The sequence below is a fragment of the Aotus nancymaae genome, unplaced genomic scaffold (assembly GCF_030222135.1).
Source record: "Aotus nancymaae isolate 86718 unplaced genomic scaffold, 86718_ANA_hifiasm-v0.15.2.pri h1tg000008l, whole genome shotgun sequence".
NCBI lineage: Eukaryota > Metazoa > Chordata > Mammalia > Primates > Aotidae > Aotus > Aotus nancymaae.
In genome coordinates this window covers 24,783,258-24,804,552 of record NW_026988419.1, presented here as the reverse complement: position 1 = coordinate 24,804,552, position 21,295 = coordinate 24,783,258, and the positions used below count along the sequence as shown (strand labels likewise).

Below are 21,295 nucleotides of genomic sequence, written 5' to 3'. Positions count from 1 at the left end.
TTTTTCTCTTTTTGTAAGGTGCTTCCTAGACTCTAAAATGTTTTCATTATGGCTTTTGTGTACCCTTTATTTAAACCTCTTTCATAAAGGCCACATCATGAAAAGTCATCTCTTAAGTCTTTCAGTCCCCTACTGCAGGGTTCCATAAAAGTTATGGTTCCTGAATTTTTGTGTGATGTCAGAGTTGAATCAGCTACAACATGAACTGGACAGTGAACTTTTACTAGGGGCAAAAGAAAGTTAGTATAATGGATTTGATGTTGCAAGTTCAGAAGGTGTTTAGTATTTTTGAAGGACAAATATCTTGTGCTCAAATCCTCAAATGAATGTAGTGGTCACCCTTTCCTATTAATGCATGAAAATGCTTCTATCTTGTGCCATTATGGACTAAAAGAACGAAGAGACTAACCTGGTTAAAACCACCCAATTTTTATATCTTGCCTCTGTATGCCTTCGACTTTTAGGATGAAAAAGTTCTAAATTTTTAAAGCAACAGCATCCCTCAGCTTCTTAGGAGTCCCTGTTGTTGCTTCACTCTTTGAGAGTATATGATGGTCAGTGTGGCATGAGTCAAAGTCAAATGTGCCAACAGTTGCCTATTTCTGACCTTAGGAACCTCAGTCTTCTCCAAATATGGCTTTTTCCTATACCCCTCAAATAAAAATTAGGCCAGTTTTTATCTTCAGACTAGAGGAACAAATAACATCAATATTCTTGCTAATTTCTCAAACTGACACGATTAAAAATTCAGTGGACTTTTCTTGTTCACATATCAGCATTTTTTATGTCTGTTTTTCTCTCTCAACTGCTAATAGTATATTCTTATGTATGGTGAATTTGAGGAAGAAACCCCTTAATCTTAAAATAAATCTAGTCTCTGAATCATTTTCTGATTGCAGGGTTTCCAGCAGTATTTGTTGCAGCATGGGCTGTGGCACGAGCAACCCTGGCTGATGCAAGGTGAGTGAAAAAGAAGAGGAAAAGAGAGAGCCAAAGATGTTCTCAAGACTCAGGCTCAGAATTCACACTTGCTGCTGTTCTTGATGCCATTGCTCTTCAGGGATGCACAAGGATAATTACCTTGATGCAATGGTAGCTTCCGATACATTACCAGTAAGCTGTCTATTCCAGAGGTCATAGAGCAGAAACACTCAGAGACTAGATGAAGGTGACTGAACTCCATAGATTAGGAAATACATTTAAAATATAATGTGAGAAACAAGTGGAACGAGATGGGTAAGAGAATCAATTTAGGATTTAGTGCAAGCAGGTTGAAGAACCACACTACCCGACTCCTAGGATAGGCAACGTTCATACTTCGTCTCTTTCTCTGCCACATCAACTTTCCCTGTTGATGGTGTGGTTATGAGGACCAGGGATAAGGTGGCAGGAAGGGTAACAACAGACAGAATTTGGTGCCCTGGGTCAGTGACACATACTTACTTCCTCAATGAGATGGAGGGGCAATTGTAGTTTCCTAATTAGCCTGCAGAGAGGTTCTGGGTTTTATTTGTGGCCCTTGGGAAAAGGACATGTGGGAAGGAGTTCCATCAATCAGTGGCTGATAATGCCCTCAAAAGTGTTAAGAACTTCCTGTGTATCAGGGATTGTTTATAGTTCTTGTATCTTTAGTATATCATGAATGTTTAGAGCCCATTTGCCTGATATATCTTTAGTACCTGTGTTTAACACACATGTTACTACTTACTCATCACTTATCTATACTTAATGCAAGCGGTGGGTTTCGTGCACTCCATTTCTTTTCCTATCTTCTGTAGCAGAAGTAAGTATTTTAAAATAATAAAACAAACATACATTAGAAGTGGAATTTATCTCTGTGAGTCATTAAGTTCTTCTAGGTAGCATGGGGCTAATTTAATGTATCATTTTAAAGTGAAGGGCAACAATTCTGTAAATCATTTAAAATGTATCATTTTAAGGATGCATTTTAATGTATCATGATTCACCTAATACATTCAAAGAACCATTTAAATATAAAGGATACCTTTGCATTACATGGTAATGAACCCTTTCTTTATATTTTGATAGACCTGAGTTCAAATCTTGATCTAACTGCTCCTAGTTTTGGGACCAAGGGACCTAAAACACATATTCTCTTTGTGTATCAGCTTCTCGTGTATAAAACGAGATAATAATGTATAAATGGCATTAATACATTATTATTAACACTTAGCATAGTACCTGGCACTAAATGGGAGTGTGCTGAGAAGCTCAGGTACAGGTGCCTTATAGGCTTGTTCTGCTACTTCTTGGTTCTGGAACAGCAGATGTATAATCTAACCTCTCTGGGCCTCAGTTTTCTCAGCTGTCAAATGCAGGTAAAATGAATATTACTCTTTACAGAGTTGTTGTAAGAATAGATGAGATAGTGTGTGTAAAATACTTAATGCAAAGTTTGGAATATACTGGTAGTAAGTGCTAAATACTCATTAGCAAGTGTTACTCTTTTGCTTCATTAATTTGTACTCATAGGTAATGTCTAGTTAAAAAAATAAAAAAATAGCATTTTTGTATATTCTTATTTCATTAGAAAGCTGAACTCATCCTTTTATTAATCCTAGCTTACAATATTTGGATTTTGATCCTGTCAAGTTGATGGAAACCTGATTTGGCTGAAGCTAGAGCTTATGAATTAGGCTGTAGAAAAGATGAGGGGTGGAGGCCTTATAGACCCTCCTAGGCCAGATTAGGATGTTTGGTCTTTGTTCAGTGATAGTGCAGCAAATTTGCATTTTGTAAAGATCATCACCAGAACATAGGATAATAATACCTGATGTTGGAAGAATGTAATAATAAAAACAGTTGCTGGCATTTGTGAGTGCTGACCACATTCCAGATACTTTATAATTTTGCAAATATTAAGTTAATCAAAACTCATCATCAACTCTATGACACTGAGGTCAGAGAAGTGGTGCCCAAGGTTGCATGAATGGTAGAAAAGGACTTTGATCTCAGACATTCAGGCTCTAGAGGCATTCAGAAAATACTTATAGGCAGATGAGATGTTTCTATTGAGATAAGTGGAATTTTATTATATGTGGAGGAGTAGAGTTGGAGAGGGATTCTTTTTACAATATCACTGATAGCTTCTCACTCTTCAGTTGATTTAACACATCCGGTAATCAAGAGTGAACAGTGGAAAATGTCCAGAGTACACTAGAGAGATTTTTTTCTTATCTTCACTATGTCTAGCCTTTTGTCTTTTTTTTTTTTTTTTTTGGTACCACTTCTAGTTCCTTCTGTTCTCTGAATCAGAAATAGGTTATTACCTACCATGGACTTTTCAACAATTCCCGTTTTTTGTTGACATGTGAACTCATGCCTGTGAATTTGTATTGCATGTATACATTCAGGGTTGTCTACTGGCATGTTTTTCTCATTCACATGATAAAATTAAATATATCTGCATTTCATGGTATTAAATGATAAAATTAAACATATCTGCATTTCATGGTAAAAACCATAACTACAAATGCTCTATCTTGTTAGTGTGTTTGAAATCTACTATTCCACCATATAAATCTTCCTTATCAAACTCCTGCAGCAGTTAGTATGCATATTATATAATTATTCCTTTCTGCAGCATTTGGTATACATATTATATAATTATTCCTTTCTTATCTACCATCTTATTTCTCTTAATGTGCAAGTGTAACTGTCTCATTTTTCCAACAAATCATGAGTTTTAAATGGGCACAAATGAAATTCCCTCTTTGACAGTAGATAACTCTTTGACATGTGCTGATCAATTCTTGTGGATTTGTCTGGCTATTTTATTTTTTCCCATTTGCTCAGTATCTATTAAGCAATTATAAAGTTTGAGTTAATGCAAGTTGTGAGTTATAAGGAGATGTGGTTTTTCTTCCATTTATGACTTGCAGCAGTTATTCTCAGCCTTAATCTTCCATCTGTAAATGAGAATAATATTCTTGGCCATGACTAATCCTGTGAGTTTGCAGGGGTTATATCTGAAAATTAGATGAGAGGCCATTATGAAAGGACTTTGTAAACTCCAAGTTTTAGACAAACAATAAATATTACCTTCAATGTGGGTAAAGAACCAGTAACTTTTAAATCTTGATCATTATATATAACTAGAAAAAAATCTTGACAGCCATCTCCTGCCATTCCTTGTAAGTGTCTGATAGCTTGTAAGTCACCCTTTACTTCCGTCTGTCCCAAGTGCCTCCATGGCTGACTGCAGGGAGGCTGCCTGGTAAAGGCTTTCAGTTGGCTCAAATGGATTTTGGCCAGAGCCCCCCAGTTGTCTGTGTTTCTCTTGAGGGACTATATGATGAATGAACATGAAAACATTCAATTTTCCGGTGTTATTTCTATTTTAAATAATGATAAGTCAAAGAAAGAAAAGGAAAAGGTAGAAAAGCATTCAGGTACCTGCGCTTTGCTCTCATGGTTAGGCTTACTGCTATGGACTGAATTGTGCCTCCCAAATTTCATATGTTAAAGCCCTAGCCCCCATGTGTCTGTATTTGGAGATAGGATCTATATGGAGCTAATTAAGGTTAAGGAGGTCATAAGAGTGGGGCCCTGATCTGAAAGTAGTGTCCTTATAAGAAGAGATGCCAGAGGGGCTGGCTCTCCCTTTCTCTTTGTGCTCACAAAGAAGAGGTCATGTGGGCATACAGTGAGATGGAAGCTGCTTACAAGCCAGGAAGAGAGGTCTCACTGGAAGCGGACCATGCTGGCATCCTGATCTCAAACTTACAGTCTCCAGACTGAGAAAATAATTGTCTATTGTTTAAGCCACCCAGCCTGTGGTATTTTGCTATGGCACCAGCCTGTGGTATTTTGCTATCCCACATCAAGCAGATTAATACACTTATGATAAATAAAAGGTAATTTAAAGACAGGCAGCTTTAACTTACATATGCAGTAATGCCAAACATTCTTTTATGTTAACAGAGTACAATTTAATATCCACAGATTTTGTATACTTTGTGATAGTAGTTCCTTTTTTTTGTTATCTCCTGGGAAACTTTCTTTAAGCCAATATATTATTTTGAGTTACTAGATGTTTCCTTCAGGAATTATTTTGTCTGCTATGCACTGAAAAAAAAAAAAAAACACATGATGTGAACACCTAAACTCTACAAAGAACCTATCACTCACTGTTCGTGAAAATTGGAACTGTACAGAGTCATTGTCTTTAGGTGCAGCCTTCCTCTTACTTGCTTCAAAGCTCCCCGTTCATCAGTTTCCCTCAGTTCCAAAACTTGTTGGCTTTGCATTTTTTCTTGCTTTGATCCCTTTATGCTGTTTGAATTTGTTAGCAATTGAGGGTTGATGTTATCTACATTGATATCATTATTGCTATATATACACAGTGAGGTTAGAAATCTCAAAGAAAACTTGCAACACCTGCTATTTGATTTTCATGGGAGGGAAGTTGCATTAGTAAAGAGGTACTACTTAATGCGATCATGATCAGATTCTGAGATATGACCTAGATTCAGAATTTTAGAGATAATAGGACCTAAGACATTTTCTGGTCCAATCCTCTCGCATTAGAGATAAGCAAATGTGATCCAGCGACATCGGGACACATTCTCAAGGCTTAAAGCTAGACTGAAGCAGAATTTGGTTTTCATTCAATTAGTTAGATCATGTGAGCACTGTGTAAAATATTTCACTTTCTTCCTAGCTTACTCAGAATAAAATCTTGAATTCTACGGTGCCCAAATATGGGATAATTGGATGAAGGGTCATTTTATATTTAATTTTGCCTATAAACATAAACTGTATTACTACTTATCTGAGATAATTTCAAAATCACCTGATTCGATTTCTCATAAAATTCAGCTTTTCTACAGATAAAGTTTTTGTGGGTTTTCTTGGTTGTTCTCTGATCTATATATAGTGCCATGTGACAACATTCAGGGGAGAGATCAGAATTTAAATACCTTCAAAGAATGGATGGGGTCCATATTCATGTCTACATTCAAGACTCACTGTTTTTTAATCTGGCCTTTCAAAGCTAACTCTCTGGTTTTTTCTGCATCTTGGCCATTTAGAGATAAGTATATCAGACCCAGTTTTAAAAGATACCCTAAACTTTATTGATGTACAAAAGAAGTCTTTTTAAGATCTAAAATTCTATCTAGTGTTATTTAGGCTGATCGTTGTGACTAAGTCTATAATTCCAGCTCTTTGGGAGGTCAAAGCGGGCTGATTGCTTGAAGCCAGGGGTTCAAGACCAGCTTGGCCAATATGGTGCAATGCAAAAAAAAAAAATTAGCTGGGCATGGTGGTGCATGCCTCTAATTCCAGCTACTTGGGAGGCTGAAGCAGGAGATTTGCTTGAACCTGGCAAGTGGAGGCTATAGTGAGCCAAGATTGTGTTACTGCATTACAGCCTGGGCAACAGAGAGAGACTGTCTTAAAAAAAGAAGAGTGTTATTTTACTAAGATCAGCTAAGATAATGGAGTAATTTAGGTTGTGCAAATTAAATTAAAGAGTGAGCAATTTTGTGCTCTTTCTTTTTACTTACAAAAGCAAAAACACTTTATAGGATATCTTATTATCTTCTCTTTGCCTCATTATCAAAGGAGATAAGAGATGCCAACAAGAGAAGAAACCCATCACTTCTTTGCTATATTTTTGTTTCAACATCCAGCAGCAAAGGTGGGAGCTGCAAAGGAAAGGACCAAGAAGCCCTCTGACATTTCTAGAACATCTGCACAGGCTTTTGGGGTCAGATTCTCTCTCTTCTTCTACTCTTATGGTTACAAGTTGTGGAGAGAATGTAGTACTCTGTCAATTCAATTCCCTGGATCCCTTGGGCAGAGCAACATTCCTGTTTCCAGCCCTGGTGGTAGGAAGTTCTACTTTCTAGTCAGACCTTTGTGTCTCAGGCTTCACCATCCAGAGCTGCATTTCCTAGAAGGTTAAAATTTATTTAAAAAAATTTGAACAGAGGGTAGTTTCTGGCCATGTTAACAAAGGCAGTGAGAGTGGGAACATTGAAGAATTAACTAAAAATAAGCATTAATAGCATTTTCTTTAAAAAGTTTGAAATCTCAGTTTCTTTTCTTATATCACAGGGCAAATTTGAAACTTTGACACTGACCATCAAAGACAAGTTTTTTTATGTTTTTAGAGGTAGCTGATTTTGACCTACTTCCAAATACAGGCACGTTATAGAATCTGAATTGTATAATTGAATCCCAGTGTGTTAGGAGACACCATTGGGATTCTGCCATTGAAGCAAAGAAAGAAGACTGTGAAGTTTTACCAAATGCCAAAAACTGAAAAGAAAATTTATGGAATCCAAAAGCCTTGTAGCTTAGATCTTGGCTAAGTGAATCAATGTTCAATTTACAGTCACGTGATATATGCCACCTTCCTTATGGTAGAAAGCTTTTTTAGGGTAGTGTGATTCTGCATAACTCAATAATACTGTCTTTTATCTTCTTGTCTGGTTAAATAATGTGAAAAACAGATGCATGTAAATAATGCTAGAAAATGTTCAATAATATGCAAGTGTAAGATTTTTGTGTCTTAAATTTCCATGTTATTTAAACTTCAAGTCCACTGAGTATATGCATTTCAGTTTGGCTGGACAAGAATTACACTTTAGTGCAGGGTTCTGGTTGATTTGACTGTGGTATACTCTCCCAGTGGAATGCAGAGCTACTGAGCTCTATTGGTACAGATATGCAAATAAATAAAAAATACACTTTTAAAAGGAAAATGCAAATTGCACAATAGTGCATACACTACATTTTTGAACCATAGAGGAAAGTAAGAATATAAGCTTTGTGTTTGTTTGCATTTGCATAAAGAAACATTGGAAACATATACAATAAGGTAATAAAAGATGTTATCTGTAAGGAGGGGGTAGGGGCAGAGGCAGACAGGAATGGGATTGTAGTATTGGGATTGCTGGGTTGAATGATAATTCTTTTAGCTCTTTGAGGAATTGCCATACTGCTTTCCATGGTGGTTGAACTACTTTACCCTCCCACTGACAGTGAATAAGGATTCCCTTTTCTCTGCAACCTTGCCAGCATCTGTCATTTCTTGACTTTTTAATAATAGCCATTCTAACTGGTGTGAGACCGTATCTCATTGTGGTTTTGATTTGCATGTCTCTAGATTTCTTAACCCCATTAATTAATGAGGGAACTACTAAGATGTTATGATTCGTTCAAAGGAGAAATCTAAAGAACCACATTTACATTATTACAATAAATACAGAAATTTTACAAATAAATGCAAAAATCACTCAATATTCACAGGATACTAGTCAATTACATTCCACTGAACATCACAGCTTATTTTCATTTCTACAGACAAGAATAATTTGTATTAATTTTCTGTTGCATTTCTATGGATAAGAATAACTTACATTCTTGTAAGGATCTACAATTTATGAAGTAAAATAGAATTGCTGTAATGTCTCAGAGAGAGAACTTTCTCTATCAATGAATTTAAATTATTATGGCTCATTTCATTAATAGTATAAGTGAAGTATCAATTGTATGACATATAGAAGACTATTTCTTTTTGCAACTCTAGAAACATGGTTTTAACTCTCGTCACAATAAAAGCAATACACTAATATTTATAAATTTTTACTCATCTGCAAGAGGTAGATAATAATATGAAAATCAATACCCACTACATGTTTTTTTTTTTTTTTCCCCATTGACTAGTTTTAAGATAAGATTTCTTTGTCTATTTCTTTTCTTTCTTTTTTCTTTTTTTTGAGATGGAGTCTCACTCTGTCACCAGGCTGGAGTGCAGAGGTGTGATCCCAGCTCACTGCAACCTCCTCCTCCCCAGTTCAAGCGATTCTTCTGCCTCAGCCTCCCAAGTAGCTGGGACTACAGGTGTGCGCCACCACGCCCAACTAATTTTTATATTTTTAGTAGAGACAGGGTTTCACCATGTTGGCCAGGATGATCTTGATCTCTTGACCTCATGATCTACCCACCTCAGCCTGCCAAAGTGCTGGGATTACAGGAGTGAGCCACTGCGTCTGGCTGTGGCTTGTTTCTTAATTGGAAGTATGAGGTTGGAGTTTTTGGTGAAACTTAAAATCCTACTTAATTCTCACTGCCCATTTGCTTTGCCAATTTATTTATGACAGTTTTTTTCAATGTCTCAGGTGCTGGGAACTTACTACTGGAGATATCAAGTGGATTTATCAAGCACCAATCTTAGCAGCTATTGGGGTAAGTTTAAAAGTTTGTATAGTTAAAAAAGAGATGAATAATTAAACCGCTGCTAAAACCCAGAGAAAGTGTGCCTGTCACTGCATTCTGCAATAGATTTGAGAAACTTACATGTATAGCAACAACTGTTGGGAGAGTGTGGGATAGAGATCAGACCCTTATTGTGATTGACACTGAGACCCATGCAGAAAGCCTTCTTTTAATCAGCTAGCCCTTGGGGTCAATTCTGAGACTTCAAAACATCTATGAACATTTATATGTTTTGGGAGTTGGAAGGCCCTAAGTCTCCTTTTTATTCATTATATTATTTTAGCATTTTAACATTCTGATCACCTGTTAGTAGGTCAGTATGATAGGAAAGGAAAGATGGAATAGCAGGAAAACACAGAAATTACTGAGAGAGAAGAGTGGCAATATGATATATAAAGTATTCCCTAAGGCTTTTATTTGGGATACTTCCCCTAAGAAGTTAAGTGGATCCTATACCAAGAAATATCCCAAATAATTCTGTCTAATAGGATAGAATATTGGAATGGAAAGTAATGGCAAAAAACACAATTACTTTTTCACTAACCTAATAATAGGGAGAAAGACTAGAGTCCACAATGCATGTTGCACTGGACCTTATCTGCCTGTAATATCTCCAATGCACATTGCATCTGTGTTGCAAAGGAAAACAAAATCACACACTTCTTTGTATCTAATAAAACTTATCAAAATGTTTACTCTTGATCTTCTTTGAAGACTTTAAGGAATCAGCTTCTTTTGATTTGTTAAAGAAATTATACTACTTTGTGTTTTACTGGTGTTCATGTATGTGATACATGTTACAAGCATTTTAAAAAGAGAATTACTATCTCAATAATAAATTTAAATTATAAAACAATGTAGCAATTTGATTATTAACTAATTTTGATGTTTTTCTTTGTTCCCCAGTTTCATATTCTTCTTGTTTTCTTTTGGACAATGTGTCACTATTTTGTCAGAAGGGCAGCTATTGATGTGGTTGAGGTTTTGTAGGCTCATCCAAAGAATCAGATAAAAGCTTATTTACCTCATAGGAAAAATGCATAAAGAAAATAGGAGAGATCAAAAGGAATCCTCGTTGTAGAAGCTCATTGAAAGAAATGTTTAGAGAGGGAAATAAAATATAGAACACTTTTAGAGAAGTTATTTTGTATCCTTGCTAAACCATCCTATTAACAAATTGGTTCCAATTCCATATGTCCTAGGAGAAACTAAGAAATGGATTATGGATAAATGAATGACTTAAATGTATAAACACCTGTAATTTTAATTTTTAATGTAAATGAAATGCTGCTGTGTTAATCTGGTGATAAACAATCCTAGATCTACAACTATATCCCTGAGAGACAGCAATGAACTTAAAGATAAAAATTAACTGCTCAGATTTCTTTTTTACCCATTGGTACTGTACTTAATCCGTGTTTATTATACTTTCAAGCCTTTTACTTTCCTCCTTTCTAATTCCTCCTCTATGTGTTTGCTCCTCAATATCTTACTATTATCTTTTTAAGGGAACAATCTATATCTTATTATTTTTTCTTTGTCTTTAGTGTCTTATACTGAGACTGATCAATAAGAGATAATTAATGCTGTTAAATTTGCCTACATTTTAATATGATTATATAATAATTACGTTTGATTTTATATTTGATGAAAATGAAGGTGAAATCCAAAAGATCCTTGTAAAATTACCAGGAATTGAAGCAAAGGACAGTGGAGAAAAATCCTAGGGCATTTTTTCATGGGAATGACTGATTTTTATCCAAAGCTTTATAGTTTATTTACAGATCTAAGTCACTCACATCATCAACAGGGATGAAAAATTTATTTTCTGAGGCTTCTAATTTGCAGTATGAAACAGTAAAGCTAGGTGATTAAAGGGCTTCTGAAGATACACCATTGGTGATAGAGAAATAGAAGTGACAGCACACTCAATAAACTTTGAAGAAAACTCATGTGGAAGGCCATTTTCATCTTCTTGAGCTAAAATTAGGACAGTTCTAAGCTAAGAATTCTAAAGTACTTTTCCTATATTACAAAGTTCATTTAATCTCAAAAATCATGGTTGAGATTCAAGAATAGCTTTCTGTTCACTGACAGTTACCTTTTTGTTTCATTATTACAATTCAGCATTATCACAATTCCCTTGAAGTTTCTTAATATACTCATAATCCACTAGTGTATCTGAAAGTTTTCATAAAACATCAAGAATTGGATTTGAAATAAATATTTTACTTATTTTAATCAATAATTTAAAGAAGGCTGAGTTATGAAAGAGAAAACTCAAAAAAGCAAGTAGAAAACTACAGGAAAGAAAAAATAGAATTATAAAGAAAAACTCCAAGGTGGAATTTTCAATTCAAAAGGGGATTACCTCAAGAGACAGTAAGATACACTTCAAGAAAAGAGAGCTCCTAGGAAAGAGATTTGCCCCTCCTGGGAATAAGACTGTGGAAGGCCTGTGTGGATAATTGTATGGTGTGTAACACCAGGTAGTTAGATTGCCTGTGGTAACAGTTCAGAGGATGAACTTAAAGCACACACAGAAATCCTGGAAATCCAGGGATTTGGAATATACATAGTGAACTCAAGTTGATATGTTTTAAAACCTGGATTCCAAAAACAATGATTATTTTACTTAGAATGCCAAGACAAGAGCTCTGTCAGCACTATTGACTTTCAGGAAAAAAAGTACTTTAATATCTGCATTGGAAGTAAATAATAAACAATCATGAGCAAAGATGGTAGTGATTAATGGGGGACATTTATTCATTGCCGATTGGCAGGTTGTCTGAGAGCATTCCAATGGTCTGCGCCAAGGTCGAGTGTGGGTGTAGAATAGTGTCAGGAGCTGAGGCTGCAAAGGAGGCAGGACCAGACCCTGAAGGGGTTTCTAAGCCTCACTAAAGAATTGACACCTAATCCTGCAAGGGGTGACAACCAGAAGTTTAGACATTGGAGAGTGAAGGAATCAGGTTTTTCATTTGGGAAGATCTCAGGGCTTCATTGAAGCTGGCAGTGGAGTAACCACTGTGGGTGTCTCCTGGATAGGGGTTTAAGCCACAGTGATGGCGAGTGGAAAGGACGTGGGTCTGAGAGAGTTAGGGTTGTGGAATTCTGAGCACTGTCCCTTTAAACTCGGCATACACATTTTCCTTATTTCCGTGACCTGGTCCCTTTTTCCTCCCCGATCTCATGTCATGTCATCTTCTTGCTCCTGCTGCCTCAGCTCCACACAATGGCTTTCTTTAGTTCCCTGAACATGCTTCATGTTCCCACCTCAGGGCCTTTGCCTGTGCTGTTCTGTATACCTGACATGCTGTTCCCCCTGCTTGTCCATTCTTCCTTCAGGTGTCAGCTGATGGACAACCTCTTCAGACAGCCCTTTTCTGACCACTTGACGGTGTCACCTTGGTGACAGCATAGGCTCTGGGCCAGGCTGCCTTCTTTTTGAATCCCAGGTCTGCCCTTTTGTCAAGTGTACAGGCTGAAATTTTATGGTGCAGGCTGGCCTTGGGAAAGATATTTAAACTCACAATCCCCTTTTGCCATCTATAAGATGGGAGTAATAGTGTAGATTACAAGAGTTAATCATTGGACTGAGTTAGGAACAGTGGCTGGCACATAGCGCTATAAGCATTAGCTATTATCATTTTTACTTTTCATGTGTTAATAACTTGCCCACACTCCAGGTAGACTTCTCCTCCTCCCCTTAATACATTAACTTAAAAAATGTCTCTATAAAGTCATAAAAATAATATTGGTTTCTGGACCACAATAAGACTAGCACATTGTGCCTTGTATATCAGTAAGTGGCCGTTCCGACCTGAGGGGACTCCCAGGGACGATCTGGCTTCCCAGACTCCACAGTCCCCTAGGATGACACCATGAGTATTTCTGTGTTTTTGCACAGGACCTTCTGATTGCGGAATATCCACTCTTTTTATATCCTATAAAACCTGGCATACCATTGGTTTGATCATTTTTCAAAAGGCTGTAAAGTTATCTACACAAAATGGTATAATTATTACCTCTTGTTGGTGAGTAGAGCTTATTTTTACCATTTTGTTAAACACTTTAGTATTATCCATTTTAGGAGTATCAGAAGGCTTTACTTTATGATCGAGAGATTAATATTTACATTTTAAAAAAGTTATTAAGCTCTCACTTTTGTAGTTTTTCAGGTAAACTATTCCATGATTAACCTTCTATTCAAACACAATAAAACACGAGGTGAGAAAGTATAACATAATGTTTTTTCACTTTCACTTCCTTGCTTCCTATGTGAGGTCCTGTTATTAAATGCAGTAAATACTTGATTAGAAAGAAACATCTTCCTAAGTATGTTTCATGGTCTTCCCCATAACTTGCTGGCAAACCAGACAGATAGTAAGTTAGTGCCCCTGTGATGAACCTGACGGGCACCCAAGGTCTCTTCTCTCCAGGTCTGCGTGAAGATGTAAAGATGGGAGAAGCTCTGCCACACCAGTGCATGATCTGTCTGTCCAGCCCGTTTGAAATGCACGTGGACACAGTGTGAAGAACTAAGGAGGTCTGCCCTTTCTTGGGAGTGATGCCAAATGTGTCACAGTAGTGACAGCATAGACTCTGGGCCAGGCTGCCTTTGTTAGTATCCCAGGCCTGCCCTTCTGTTGTCTGCAGGCTGAAATTTTACTGGGCAGGCTAGACTTGGGCAAGTTTTAAAAACTCAGAGTCCAATTTTGCCACCTATAAAATAGGAATAGACCAGGTGTGGTGGCTCCTGCCTGTAAACCCAGTGCTTTGGCAGGCATAGGCAGAAGGCTAGCTTAAGGCCAGGCATTCAAGATCAGCCTGGGCAACAAAGCAAAACCCGTAATTCTTTTTCCCACAATGACTGTACCTATTCACATTCATATTAGCAGGGTACAATTTTTTCTCTCTCCATATTCTAGCTAACATTTATGTTTTGTCTTTTTGAACTATCAATGGCCATTAAGCCATTCTTTGTTTTTTTGAAACAGGATCTCACTCTGTCACCCAGGCTGGAGTGCAGTGGTGCAGTCATGGCTCACTGCAGCCTTGATCTCCTGGGCTTAAATGATCCTCCTGCGTCAGCCTCCTGAGTAACTAGGACTACAGGCAGGTGCCACCATGCCCAGCTAATGTGTGTATTTTTTGTAGAGATGTGATTTTGCCACGTTGCCCAGGCTAGTCTCAAACTCCTGGGCTCAAGCAGTTCACTCACCTCCACCTCCCATAGTGCTGGGATTACAGGTGGGAGCCACCATGCCCATCCCCATGAAGCCATTCTAACAGGTATGAGGTGATAGCTGGTGGTTTTGATTTGCAGTTCCCTGATAATTAGTGATGATGATCAGTTTTTCACATACTTGTTGGCTATTTGTAAGTCTTTTTTTTTTTTTTTTTTTTTTTTTTTGAGATGGAGTCTTGCTCTGTCATCCAGGCTGGAGTGCAGTGGTACAACCTTGGCACACTGCAACCTTGCCTCTTGGGTTCAAGTGATTCACCTGTCTCAGACTTCTGAGTCGCTGAGATTACAGGCACGTGCCACCATGCCTGGCTAATTTTTGTATTTTTAGTAGAGATGGGGTTCCACCACGTTGGCCAGGCTGGTCTCAAACTCCTGACTTCAAGTGATTCACCTGCCTCGGCCTCCCAAAGTGCTGAGTTTACAGGTGTGAGCCGCTGCACCTGACTAAGTCTTCTTCTTCTTCTTCTTCTTCTTTTTTTTTTAATAGTTTAATACATTTTGGTAGCTAACTGACAGGAACAGCACAAACATATACTTGTATGTAGGATTATTTAGAAAAGTATAGTGAGTGGATGGAATTTACTATATGATAAAAGTGCTACAAGCACAAGTTAGTTGCTGTCAAGAAATCTGTTTTTTAAAAAATCCAAATACTGGCATTGTTCAGAAAAATTTAACAGGTCTATTTATAACTGTTACAAAGGTGAACTGCTGAAACTTGTTCAACTGAAACATTTGGTGTGTATTAATACTTTGTTTCCATGCATTTATATTACAAATTCACACACAAATGAAAATGGAAAAACTGCCAATACCTGATTTCTGTTCCCTATTTTTTCACTTACAGTCATTTACTTAGATGCCTTTTGACTCCATGGGGGTAGTGGCACGGGGTATTTAACGCTCAGAAATACCAATAAGAGGAGGAAGCTTTTAATTTTTTTCGTTGAGAATGAACCGTTTCCTATCATAGTGGATTCTCAAGCAAATTCTCCATGAATGCAGCATGGATGCCTTTTGGCATAATTGTTGCATATTTGGCCTGGATTATACACAGCTCAGTGTCTCCAGAAAGGCCAACCTGATAGATCTCAGTTGCTTCCTGCAAAGCACAAGTAGCTGTGCTCTGGATGTGCCGATCTGTTCTGAAGTCCTTAGCAGTTTCTTGCACCAGATGCTAGGAGGAAAGTTGATGAATTAGGCATTCAGTGGACTTGTGATAACATCTAATTTCACCAAGTGCCTTGGTATCCAGGCTGTTACCCTTCCAGTAGATGGCACACTGGCCTTTGTAGTTTTTTTGTAGGTTGCTTTGAGGGCAATCTGCATGGCATAGAGACCTCCTTCAGCTAGGCTTGGAGAGCTAGAGCTGTATGAGAAACGTTTATTCAGCTCCTTTGCCCATTCTTAAACTGGGTTGTTTCTTGCTTTTCAGTTGCCTGAGTTCCTTATATAATTTGTATATTAGCCCCTTATTGAATACATGGCTTGCAAATATTTCCTCCCATTTCACAGGTTGCCCTTTCACTCTATTGTTTCCTTTGCTGTGCAGAAGCATTTTAGTTTAATGCAATCCTGCTTGTTCATTTTTGTTTTTCTTGCCTGTGCTTTTGGTACTTATTTCTAAGTATTTTATTGTTTTTGTTGTTATTGTCAATTGATTTTTTTTTCTTAATTTTCTTTTTGGCTAGTTCATTGTACAATTTGTTCAACATTTCAACAGAATTCTTTTTATCAGCTAGATTTTGGCATCTGCCCCAAAGAAGCAAGTGCTTACATTCCATCCTCCTTGGAGATGTCAGACTTTCCTTAAATTTTGGGTTAATTGATCATCCTGTAAAATTGTTTTCTGATGCATTTTAAAAAGTTAAAAATAATTTTGTCATATTATCTAGCATTTGTTTGTTATAACGGTGGGAGAAAGGTTTTTTTTCCCCCTAGCTTTCTACTATTGGGGAAATATAATTTAAAACAAAATCTTCTCCATAAAGGGAATAGAGAAAGAAAACACTTTTAATATTAACTTATTAAACCAGAATGTGGTGTACATTAGACAAAATCTGCTAAGAGATTGCAAAGAGAAAGAAACCTCATTCCTTTGTATAGCCAAGCAGTTACAACTCATTATATATAAGTTTTCAAGAGAAACAATAACTAGTCTTCAAGTAAGAGGGACTTGACAATACTATAGGCCACACATGATTCATCCTAATTTTACCTGGTAGTTGGGGTGACCACCTGTTGTGCCTAAGTAGCTTTATTGGAGAAAAAACAAGCTTGTCATTGCTTTATGGCAGGAGGAAGTTTTGCAACTTCAAAATAGGGGCCTATCGAAGTTAAACTCCTACCCTACAAAAAGGGATGCTTTCTCTCTTGATGTTTGCATTTCAAAGAGATGGTTCCTTGGTCCTTGAGAAAGATATTCCCGGGCCATAAAGCTGACCAAAGACCTATCTAATCTTCAAAAGGATTTATAAGCACATCAAAGAGATTAGAAAGTACATATGTGTTTTCTAAGGTAAATGCTCTAAGAAAAAGGAGGAAAGGGAAATCTCTTCCCGCATTTTCAACAGAGAGAATGAAGCCTCTTGCTTTCTAATTTGTATTTGGCCTCACACCATCTCCTAAGCAGCAGATGACATCTCTGGGTTAATTTGATCATAAAATGGTCTTGCAGTGATTTCCAGCAAAACTCTCCTATGTATTTTCCTCCTGGGATTTCAGGTCCACATTCTTAGGGACCGTGCAGCCCATATTCCTCATTTTACTTTAGGACCGGTCTGTAAAGGGAGAAATAAGCCCAGAACTTAACCTCCGTGTGTTCAGAGTGTGGTGCTCCTTCTTCTAAGTTGTTTTGTGTGATGAAGCCAGGAAGAATGAAGATAATAATAGCAACAACAAACATGACATCGTTCTTACAATGAGCTGGGCAGTGCTTTAAGCATTTAATATACATCAATGTATCTAATTCTACCAATAACTCTATATAAGGAAACTGTGCAATAATACCCAATATTAAGTGATGGAGCCGGGTTCTGACTTCAGGATCAGTGTTCCTACCGAATGAACTGCATGCATTTATAATAAAATCTAACATATCTGATAATCCAGCAAAGATGTCTCACTTGTGCCTGTGCCTCTTTACACACCACACCCTGTCTATGTTGTTTATCAGTCAGTTGCTTGACCTTGTCCACCTCTGTTTTTCTCAGGTCTGTTTTACATGCCCCACTGTACTTCTCGAAGGCTGGAATGTGCTTCCTTCTGTGCCTCATTTGAAATACTACTTTTTCTTTGTGACCTTGATGCCCTCCAATCTAAATTAGATCACCAATTGTAATCTACAGGGCACAGCAAGGCTTTTTCTTTTTAACATCACATTGTATCATGTCTCTTGCTGTTGAATGTCCATCTTGTCCACTAAACTGCAAGGTTTTTGTAAATAAGAGCCATGTTTTTTTTTTTTTTCTAAACTTATGATATCTAGTGCTTAGCTAGTTTCCTGGCACAGAATGGCCACTCAATAAATACTTGTTGGAAAAACAAAACATGCATTAAAAAATAGATATCCTGGGGAACTGGGAAGAGGAAAGATGCAAAGTAAGAGCACAAAGCAAGTAAAATTACAGTACTTGTGAGTCCACTTTATGCAATCTTTTCAATTTCTAGAGGAGAAAACTATAGCTCCTGCAGATAAAGGTCACACGACTAGTGTGATGAAACAAAGAATTTAACATGCATTTTGCGACCACGTTCTTTTCACTTGCATTCCAAAACATGTTAAACTATGTCTTGAATTTATGGGAAAAATATTTCCATTTATATGGCTATGTTCATAGTTTTAAAAAATAGCTTAACTTTAGGATATAAAGTTGTTTTTTAGTCATACATTGCATGTGGCATGGTTTTATGTAAATATATGTACCATATATTCTAACGAAAAACTATTTGCCCAGAATTTAAAATCCAAATTAGGTCCCTTACTTAATTCTGTCTTAGGCTATTATAATACTGTAGACTCTATTAATTTGATGTTTGTGTATCTAGGAGTAAAATTAAATAAATTATGGTCAGATTTCTAAGCAATATATGAGATAAACTAAATTTAAGAGAGTAAGGGAATTTGTTAAGTATGAGCAGTCAGAAGAAGTCATGTCAAGAGAACTGATTTTTAGAGATAATCATAGATTCCAGTAAAAGTTTGGAAGGAATCACTTAATTTTGGAATTGTAAAATCTATGATTATAGCATTGTTATTTTCTGTTTTGTTCATGTGTGTTTAAAGTATGTTAAAGAGAACTAGAGTCACTGGAAAATACTAAATTTTGTTCTGAAAATGAATGTCCTCAAATTTAATCATTTATCAGACACCTGTACCATCTTGATGTTGATTTGAGGATGATTTTTAAAATTTTTCCATGTAAGATCAAAATATAAGAGAAATATTTCCTAATTAACAATAGGGCATGATGCTTTGTTTTGGTTCTGGGACTCCTGGAGCATCATGAGAAGGCACAGGGATGCTCAGCCTAAACAGCAGGAGATGCTGCAGGCAGGGCAGCTGGCCTGGAAGAAGTGGGAAAGGTGAGATACATTCTGACCAAGCTGGGGCACTGACCAAGACATGAGCACCTGCATTTGCACTGATGTTAACCAAGAGGCACTGTAACAGCTGAAACAAAATAAAAACAGAGACATAAAAATACAGATTGGGAAATAATGCAGACTTACTCTTGGGCACTTATGAGAGGGCCTTGAGAATGCCAATATTATGGTGTGGAGAGTGGTATGGTACTAGCAGAAACCTGAGATCTTGAATTTACAGGTTAAGGAAAAGAAAAGGAGAAACTCTGTAGTATTTGTCTTTATTTAAATATTTCCTTCAGGCTGTGTTACTCTCCCCATTCACCCATCCTTTCATCCAATATCCATTGATAGGTGATCAAATTGTCTTTCTAGGCCCTGCCCAAATTTTATCTTTACCAAAATGCCTTTGATATGGTTTGGCTGTGTCCCCACCCAAATCTCATCTTGAATTCCCACGTGTTGTGGGAGGGTTCTGTGGGAGGTAATTGAATCATGGGGGCAGGTCTTTCCTGTGCTGTTCTCATGATAATAATAAGTCTTATGAGATCTGATGAGTATATAAAGGGGAGTTTCCTTGCACAAGCTCTCTTCTTTTGTCTGCTGCCATGCAAGACATGCCTTTCACTTTCCACCATGATTGTGAGGCATCCCCAGCCATGTGGAACTGTAAGTCCATTAAATAATTTTTTCTTCCCATTCTCAGGTATGCCTTTATCAGTAGCATGAACACAGACTAATACAGTAAATTGGTACCAATAGAGTGGGGTGCTGCTGAGAAGATACCTGAAAATGTTTAAATGACTTTGGAACTTGGTAACAGGCAGAGGTTAGAATAGTTCAAAGGGATCATAAGACAGGAAAATGTGGGAAAGTTTGGAACTTCCTAGAGACTTGTTGAATGGCTTCAACCAGAATGCTGATAATGATGTGGACAATGAAATCCAGGCAGAGGTGGTCTCAGATGGAGGTGAGGAACTTGTTGGGAACAGGAGCAGAGGTGACTCTTGTTATCTTTTAGCAAAGAGACTGGGCATTTTGCCCCTGCCCTAAAGATTTGTGGAACTTTGAACTGGAGGGAAATTATTTAGGGCATCTGGCAGAAGAAATTTCTAAGCAGCAAAGAATTCAAAAGGTAACTTGGGTGCTGTTGAAGGCATTCAGTTTTAAAAGGGAAACAGAGCATAAAAGTTTGGAAAATTTGCATCCTGACAATGCAATAGAAAAGAAAATTCCATTTTCTGAGGAGAAATTCAAGCTGGTTGCAGAAATTTGTATTAGTAAAAAGGAGCTGAATGTTAATCCCCAAGACAATGGGGAAAAATGTCTCCAGGGCACATCAGGGGTCTTCACAGAAATCCTTTCCATCACAGGTCTGGAGGTTTAGGAGGAAAAAATGATTCATGGGCTGGGCCCAGGGTCCCCATGCTGTGTGCAGCCTAGGAACTTGCTGCCCTGTGTCCCAGCTGCTCCAGCCATGGCTGAAAGGGACCAATGTAGAGATTGGGACATGGCTTCAGAAGGTGCAAGCCCCATTGGTAGTTTCCATGTTGTGTTGAGCCTGTGAGTGCACAGAAGTCAAGAACTGAAGTTTGGACACCTCTGCCTAGATATCAGAAAATGTATGAAAATGCCTGGATGTCCAGGCAGAAGTTTGTTGCAGGGGCAAGGCCCTCATGGAGAACCTCTGCTATGGCAATGCGGAAGGGAAATGTGGGATTCGAGTCTTCACATAGAGTTTAAATACTGGGGCACTGCCCAGGAGGTGGGGGGCTCTACCCAGCAAAGCCACAGGGACAGAGCTGCCTAAGGCCATGGGAGCCCATTTCTTTCATCAACGCAACCTGGATGTGAGACATGGAGTCAAAGGATGTCATTTTGGAGCTTTAAAATTTGATCGCCTCACTGGATTTTGGACTTGCATGGGCCCTGTAGCCCCCTTGTTTTGGCCAATTTCTCCCATTTGGAATGGCTGTATTTACCCAATGCCTGTACCCCCATTGTATCTAGGAAGCAACTAACTTGATTTTGAATTTAGAGGTTCATAGGCAGAAGGGACTTGCCTTTCCTTGAATAAGACTTTGGACTGTAGATTTTTGAGCTGATGCTGAAATGAGTTAAGACTTTAGGGGACTGTTGGGAAGGTGTGATTGGTTTTGAAATATGAGGACATGAGATTTGGGAGGGGCTGGAGTGAAACGATATGGTTTG

General features: G+C 37.7%; 1 protein-coding gene across 1 annotated transcript in view; it reads left to right on the top strand.

The window, feature by feature from the left end:
- Positions 1 to 21,295, top strand: part of PTH2R (parathyroid hormone 2 receptor) — a 105,003-nt gene that overhangs the window by 61,593 nt on the left and 22,115 nt on the right. The window contains exons 8-9 of the mRNA XM_012446226.2: positions 900 to 960; positions 9,153 to 9,219. Coding sequence (XP_012301649.1) covers positions 900 to 960; positions 9,153 to 9,219 — 128 coding nt within the window. The remainder of the gene's footprint in view (positions 1 to 899; positions 961 to 9,152; positions 9,220 to 21,295) is intronic.